At 61.8% G+C, this 7,390-nt stretch overlaps 1 protein-coding gene across 1 annotated transcript; it reads left to right on the top strand.

The window, feature by feature from the left end:
• Window positions 1-3,668: 3,668 nt before the first annotated feature.
• FOXF1 (forkhead box F1) lies at window positions 3,669-7,342 on the top strand. The gene is made up of 2 exons (XM_017860475.1): window positions 3,669-4,686; window positions 6,034-7,342. Exons 1-2 carry the CDS (start codon window positions 3,705-3,707, stop codon window positions 6,192-6,194), a joined length of 1,143 nt encoding a protein of 380 aa, XP_017715964.1. The 5' UTR covers window positions 3,669-3,704; the 3' UTR covers window positions 6,195-7,342.
• The last annotated feature ends 48 nt before the right edge of the window (window positions 7,343-7,390 follow it).

Genomic DNA, 7,390 nt, shown 5'->3' with positions numbered 1-7,390 from the left:
GGGAAGCCAGGGCTATGTGGTGACAGCAGAGGCATTTCTTTTCTAAGCCCCACTCTCTCCACTTCCAGCCTACACAGAGGCACCCGGAAGAGTGAAACGCCAGGATATTTTGTCCTTGGGCGCACGGAGGGCAGACAGAGAGATGTTCACCTCTCAGCGCTGGCTGATGAGTGCCAAGTCCATGTGGGCTTCAGTTTCTCCATCCTAAAAATGTAGGATTAAGGAAGACCTCTCAGGGACATTTTAAGAGCCGAGAATGCAGTCTCCGGGCATGAAGGAAAGCCCTTCTTGCTACAACTGTGGTTTTCCCCAGAATTCAGGGGGTCCCCTCCAAATTACAGAGTTGGGAGCTAATTACCCTCCTCTCTCACACCCCCACTTCTACACACACCCAGCAGTAGAGATTAGCAGTTGAGGAGAGCCTCCATCTTTGGCTTTCCTGAGACTCCCAGGCCTACTAGGCCGGCTCTTACCCTGGACTCCATGGCTGGCTGGCCTGTAAGATCTGGTTTGCTGTCAGAGCGGGTGAAAGGGTAGAAAGAAGGGTGGTAAGGGAGAAAAAAAGGATCTCTGGGTTAGCCAAAGATGGGACCTGCTGCTTCCCTTCCCCAACTGAAGAGGGCCCAAGAGCGAAGGAGGCTGCTGGGAAAGGGCTCCCCAACCTCATGCTTTAGAGACCCCCTCACTTTGAAGGCACCCCATGAGTGGGGGAGGGGCGAGGGGAAGGGAGAATGTTATTTCCACTTGCAGAGAGCTGCAGGATGCAGAGAGCCCTAGCTGGCTTAAGAGCTGTGCAGCTTCCCTGCTCACCTCTGCTAAAGGCCAGATGTGCTCTGGCAGTCGGCAGTAGCGACCCCTTCCTGGGAACAGAACTTTCCTCCGGAGGCCAGAGTCTCCTCACCTGCAACTGCCATTTGCCAACAAAAAAAAAAAAGAAAGAAAAAAAGTGGGGAGAGTAGAGAATGTGAGAATGCGTGTGTGCGTGGACGCGTGCGCACGTGTGGAGCGGCGGTACTTATGATTATTTGCGCGTGGCGCCTGGCTATGCGTGGGCGAACGCGCAGTGCAGAACACGTGGGCGTGCATGAGGTGTGAACTTAAACCAAAGTGTGCCCTCCCCGTTGGGCAGGCCTGTGTGTTGTTCCAAGGGTTGGGGGGCGCCTGAGCTGTGAGGGTCGCTGTGGGAAGGGTGTTCGAGGCCGTGGGCGGTGCGGAGCGTATCTGTGTCCGCGGAGGCTGAACTGATGGTGTGAAGTGGAAGCGGGTCTGCCAGAGAGCGTTTACCTGCGTGAATGCACAACCACACACTACGGGTCACGTCCCCCACTCATTCTTTCCCTAGGCGGGCCAGGCTCTCTGAGCGCGGAGACCCAGAGAGGCCAGCGGAAGGACAGCACGAAGGCGGCTCTCTTCTCCCGTGAGCGCGGATCTGGGGGAGGAGGCGGCGACAGCCCGGCAGGCTGCTCCGGCGAGCCCCCCAGCTCCTCGCACCGACGTGCCAGGCGCCCCAAAGGCGACAAGGAGTCTCCCGCCGAAAATGAAGGCGTCCGAGCAATGAAGGTGGGGGCGGGTAGTTAGCGAAAGACAAGGAATCGGGAGAAACCCGAGAGGCGGGTGGGCTTTGAACGCGCCGCGCCGCGGGCAGTGCTGCGAGCCCGGCACACGCCTCTCGCCCCAGCTCGCGCCGAGGCTTGGCCTCTAGGCTCCTCGCGATGACCCGCGAAAACACCCCTCGCCCCCCTCTTCCCAACCGGGAACCCTGGAGGAAGAGGCCGGGCCCGGCACCCAGCAGTCCGTGCGAGAGCAGCACTCACCTGGGTCTGTGCGCACAGCGTTGCGCCGGAGCTCCTGCGCTCGGCTCTCCGCACCACCTTCCCTGGCTCCACCGCCCCCAGCCCGCACCCTAGGGCTGAGGTGGCAAGCGCAGGTCTGCGTGCGAGCCCCCTGCGGGCTGGCAGCCAGGCGCGCGAGGGCCGCCCTGGCCCGCGCTCCCCGCCCGCGCTGTCTGCTCTCAGGAACCTGGCCTGGCGCGCAGTGTCAGAGGCCCCCGCGGCGGCGGCAGGCCGAGCCCACAGGGGCATTAGGCCAACTCCCCCATCCCGCCCTGCGCACGCGGAATTCTCTATTATTATTATTAAAGAATCCCCCAGAACTTGTTTACGTTAAACCCTGTAAACTTCCTGCCAGGGCCTTTGCCATCTCTCGGGAAATCGGACCTGCGCTTTGAAAATGGGGCCGCGGGGCCAAATAGGCGGGTTTTCAGTGTGTGTTGGGAGTGGGGGAGGGCAACTGAACTACGTGTGAGTTCAGATTCGAGTGTGGCATGTGTACGCGTGAGTGGGAGTGAGTGCGAACTTAAGCTCCTGTGGGCCTTAAGCTTCTGTGTCAGCGAGCGCATTAGTAGGTGCGCACATGCCTGAGCGCCCTCTGCACATGAGTGTGCACACACGCATGGGTGTGTTTACACGTCTGTTTGCGTAATTTACCGGGTTTGCATGTGCATCAAGACATGTATGTGTGTGCTAACGTGTGCACAAGAGCGCAAGGGTGTGCGGGCATGGGTGAGTGACTGAGCACGCAGCTTGTTCCGGGGCCTGTGCGGTTTGGGTCGCCGCTGGGCCAGCGGGTTCTCACTCACCCCCATCAGGCCCGCGGCACCCGAAACAAAGCGGCCGCGACTCGTGCTGCGCTTTCGTTTTCCGCCTGCGCTCTGCCCCAGCGGCTGCCCGCCCGCTCGCAAGCTGCTGGGAGAGTCCGAAAAATCCCGGGCGCGGCGCAGTCCTTCCCGGGGCGGGGAGAGTGGGTAGGCGGTCCCTCGCGGGAACTTACGCCGGCCGGCCAGGAGGACCGGAGTCGAGCCGGCTGTGCCCGCGATGGTCACGACCGGGAGGCCACCGCACTTGCGATTTGCCACAGGGCTGTGCGCGTCGGGGAAGGCCCTGGCCCAGGGCGCGTTTCCCGCCGCGCCGCCCGGGCGGGGAAGGCGGGGTCCTGCGCGCATCGGGGCTGAACCGCGGGAGGAGGGCGCATTAACACTTGCTCGCCAGGTTGGTGGAGGCGGGGCGGATTTTGTTGGCGGCCCCAGGGCGGCGAGAGTGGGGGCTCTTTAAGCGCCCCCCGACGCGGGGGCCCGAGGGGGCAGGGACGGAGGGAGGGAACTCCGGGAGGGTCTTACGCCGACCTCGAGACGCCGCCGAGCGGAGATGAAGTGAAGGCTCTCTCGGCCGGAATCTCGCAGCCGAGCGCCGCGGGCGGCGGGGACCCAGGCCGCTCCCGGGTGGGGCGCACGGCCGTAAGCCCTGGAGGTGGTGCCTCCCCACAAAATACCGGCGGGGTAGCTTCCTCACGGCCTCCGCCTGGGCTGCCCTCGGCCTCAGCTCGGCTTCTTTCCTTGTGGGAGGGCGAGAAAGAGGGAGGAGAGAGGTGGGGGAGGCGGGCGTTGGAGAGAGAGGGGCTCTGAGCCAACCGCCGGCGGATCCAGCAGCTCCTCGGGGAGGGCGGGCGGGAGCGCGGGGCGGGCGCGCAGCGGGCTCGCTCGGGAGAAGTGGCCGCCGATGACGGCAGAGGTGCAGCCAGCCCCGCGCGCGCGCGCGCGCCCTCCCCCTCGCCCTCTCCCCCCTCTCCTCTTCCTCCTCCATCCTCCTCCCTCCGGCCCGTCGGGCGCAGAGCAGCGCGCAGCGCGGCGGCCGTCAGCAGTCCACCCGATGTTCTTCGGGCGCCCCGAGAAGCAGCAGCCGCACCGCACGCGGCGGCCGGCGGCGGCGGGGAGGCGCGCGGGGCCATGGACCCGCTGCGTCCGGCCCGTCCAGGCCAAGAAGACCACGCCGCATCCGGCGCCCTGGAGAAGAGCCGCTCACTACTCCTACATTGCGCTCATCGTCATGGCCATCCAGAGCTCGCCCACCAAGCGCCTGACGCTCAGCGAGATCTACCAGTTCCTGCAGAGCCGCTTCCCCTTCTTCCGCGGCTCCTACCAGGGCTGGAAGAACTCCGTGCGCCACAACCTCTCACTCAACGAGTGCTTCATCAAGCTACCCAAGGGCCTCGGGCGGCCCGGCAAGGGCCACTACTGGACCATCGACCCGGCCAGCGAGTTCATGTTCGAGGAGGGCTCCTTTCGGCGGCGGCCGCGCGGCTTCCGAAGGAAATGCCAGGCGCTCAAGCCTATGTACAGCATGATGAACGGGCTCGGCTTTAACCACCTCCCGGACACCTACGGCTTCCAGGGCTCGGCCGGCGGCCTCTCGTGCCCGCCCAACAGCCTGGCGCTGGAGGGCGGCCTTGGCATGATGAACGGCCACTTGCCGGGCAACGTGGACGGCATGGCCCTGCCCAGCCACTCGGTGCCCCACCTGCCCTCCAACGGCGGCCACTCGTACATGGGCAGCTGCGGCGGCGCGGCGGCCGGCGAGTACCCGCACCACGACAGCTCTGTGCCCGCCTCCCCGCTGCTGCCCACCGGCGCCGGAGGGGTCATGGAGCCGCACGCCGTCTATTCGGGCTCGGCGGCGGCCTGGCCGCCCTCGGCCTCCGCGGCACTCAACAGCGGCGCCTCTTACATCAAGCAGCAGCCCCTGTCCCCCTGTAATCCCGCGGCCAACCCCCTGTCCGGCAGCCTCTCCACGCACTCCCTGGAGCAGCCGTATCTGCACCAGAACAGCCACAACGCCCCAGCCGAGCTGCAAGGTGAGTGGGGAGGCCGAGGGCGTCCTGGTCCCCGGAAAGTCGAATCTGAGTGGCAGCGGGACCCAGCCAGGGGCGAGCCCCTGCACTTCTGTGGTCGGAACCCCAAGGCTGAGGGGAGGCACCAGCTCCCCAAGGTGCCTCTTTGCCCCACCTCTCCCCCTTTGAAGAGTGACTACCTCTCTTGAGCCTAGTTTGGGCCAATCTGTTTCTCTTTCTGTTCCAACTCCAGCTGCCCGCTGCTCCAGGCCTGACCAGGTAGGCCGGTCCTTAGCAAGATTTCCCAGACCCCAGTGCCCTAAGTCCTTTTGTGTCCCTTAAGTCCCTTTACACTTTGGAAAGGTCCTGGGATGGACCCAAGGCTCCCAGCCCTGGCCAGATCGCCCTCCCTCCCCGGTGGTGGCCCTCACATTGCCTGGAGAGCTGCCTCTGCTTGAGGCTGGGCAGAACGGAAGAGTTAGGCCCAAAGCCGCTGGGCCAGCGCTCAGAGGCTCAGCCCCGGCCTTCAGGGGACCAGGCTTGGCAGAGCCACAGCTGAGTCCAGGGGCATTTTGTGGTGAGGGAGGCAGGGCGGTGCATGGCCAGGCCCCAGAGGGTCAGAGCTGCAGGCCGGGCCATGGGGGCTCCATTTTTTTTTAGGATCCAAGTTTTCAGGCCTCCACACCCCCAACACCCCTGATACCCCAACACCCCAAACATACAGAAGCATCTGCCAAGGGAGATGCGGCAGCCTCGCCTCCTGATTCTGCCCCAGGTTTCCCGTAGCCTGCAGGCCCAGCTCTGGTAAAAGCTGGAGTGAGCTCGCCAGGGCCCATCCAGGGTCAGCTGTCAGCAACCCCAGGAGGCAGGAGGCAGGCCTGGAGGCCTTAGGCAGGCTATCCGCGGGGGACTTCTCCGCACAGGGGCCTGTACTCTGGAGAAGCTTCTTCTCACCCCTGCTGCGGGCCTGGGCTGGCTCCTCACTGGCCTCTTCTTCCACCCGGTCAGCAGTGGGAGCCTCTGAGGTCGGCGGGGAGGGGGCGGCTGCCCTGGCGGTGATGGCCATGGGAGTTAGGGGCCCTCCACTTAGCCTCCCTCACCACTTCCCCCTGGGCCCCTGCGCGGGGTCGGAGGCTGGACAGGCACGCAGCAGGCAGGCACTGCGGGGAGCGAGGCCGTGGCAAGTGTTCTGGAGTCTTTTCCTTGGGTGCGCGGCCGGAAGGCCGGGAGGAGGGCGGGTAGGCCGCCGTGCTCCGGAGCCAGGCTGGCAGGCCTTGTGCGCCCCAGGAGCGCTGCTCCTCCGCCTGAACTCTGAGCCACCGTGGCTAACTCTTCTGCTCCCCCAACCCCTCCTGTCGCCTCGCCTTTCAGGCATCCCGCGGTATCACTCGCAGTCGCCCAGCATGTGTGATCGAAAGGAGTTTGTCTTCTCTTTCAACGCCATGGCGTCCTCTTCCATGCACTCGGCCGGCGGGGGTTCCTACTATCACCAGCAGGTCACCTACCAAGACATCAAGCCTTGCGTGATGTGAAGCTGCCGCCGCCAGCTCTCCTGGTGCAGGCAGGCGGGTCACAGGGACCCTGGACTGGCACAAGAAACTGCTTTATTCTCGAGGTATAACCGTCGGCAGAAGAAAAGGGTTCCACCCCTCCGCAACAGGAGTTTTTGGCAAGGAATCCCCAACGCAAAGACACAGCGCTGCGGTTGGCACCTCCTTCCTCACCCCCTCAAAATTGTTAAGAAATGGTAGTGGTGGGTCTGATCTGACTGCAGCCGTTGGTAAATAAAGGTTTTTGATCCTGTTGAACCCGGCTGAGACGGTGCTGTGCAGGGGAAAGCCTTCCGCATCCACACAGGAATTCTGCTGCGGTCCCCCCTCCTTCCGGCCAATGGCAGAAGTGGAGGAAGATTTTTAGAAGAAAGGCAAACGTGAGACCAATCATTATCAAATACTTTTATTTTTTGGTTGACTATTTATCTTTTTATTTTTTATTTTTTTTGAAAGAATGTTTTGGAATGCGCAAGTCTCCCTTTAGAGCTGTCTTTTGCGGGGAGCGGGAGGTGACAAGAGCTCGGATCTCCCTCCCGATCTCCCTCCCCACCTCGGAAGCCTCCTCCGTGGACCGCAGGTGGATCTTTGTGCGAACAACTTGCATTTCGGAAGCCACTGTCCGTCTTTAAACAGAAAATTGAAGGAGCCACGAAGCAAGCGGCCGTCCCGGCGTCTGCCTCCGTCCCCTTCCATGTTCCTCTTCTTCCTTCGCTTCAGCCTTTTCTGTTATGTTTTGTCTTGAATTTTATTTAGACTTTTCAGTGGGTATTTTCTCTCTCCCAACCTCTACTGTAAACTTTCTGGTCCGAGAACGAGCCGAACACAGCGCGACGCAGGGACTAGGACGGCCCGGTGACCGCGCGGATTCAGGATTGCGGGGACGCAGAAAGGTTAAGGCACTTTTAAAAACTATAGCAAGGCTCCTGTTTATTTATTCTACTTTCTTTCCCTAATAATCAAAACACCGCGTAGGCTCCTCCGTTTATCAGTATTAATGGTGTAACTTGTTGGCAATATTTGCCGTGTAGAATTTTTTTTTTAGATATCCATTGTAAATTTGAAACAAAGACCGATCTGTGTAAAAACAAATTTCCATATGTTTTATATAAATATATATATAATATGAAGGACTACCCTCCCTCCTTTTTTTTTTTTTTTTTTTTTTTTTTTTTTTT

This window comes from Rhinopithecus bieti, unplaced genomic scaffold, assembly GCF_001698545.2.
Source record: "Rhinopithecus bieti isolate Rb0 unplaced genomic scaffold, ASM169854v2 scaffold_1618, whole genome shotgun sequence".
Classification (NCBI taxonomy): domain Eukaryota; kingdom Metazoa; phylum Chordata; class Mammalia; order Primates; family Cercopithecidae; genus Rhinopithecus; species Rhinopithecus bieti.
This window is presented reverse-complemented; position numbering and strand designations above follow the sequence as displayed.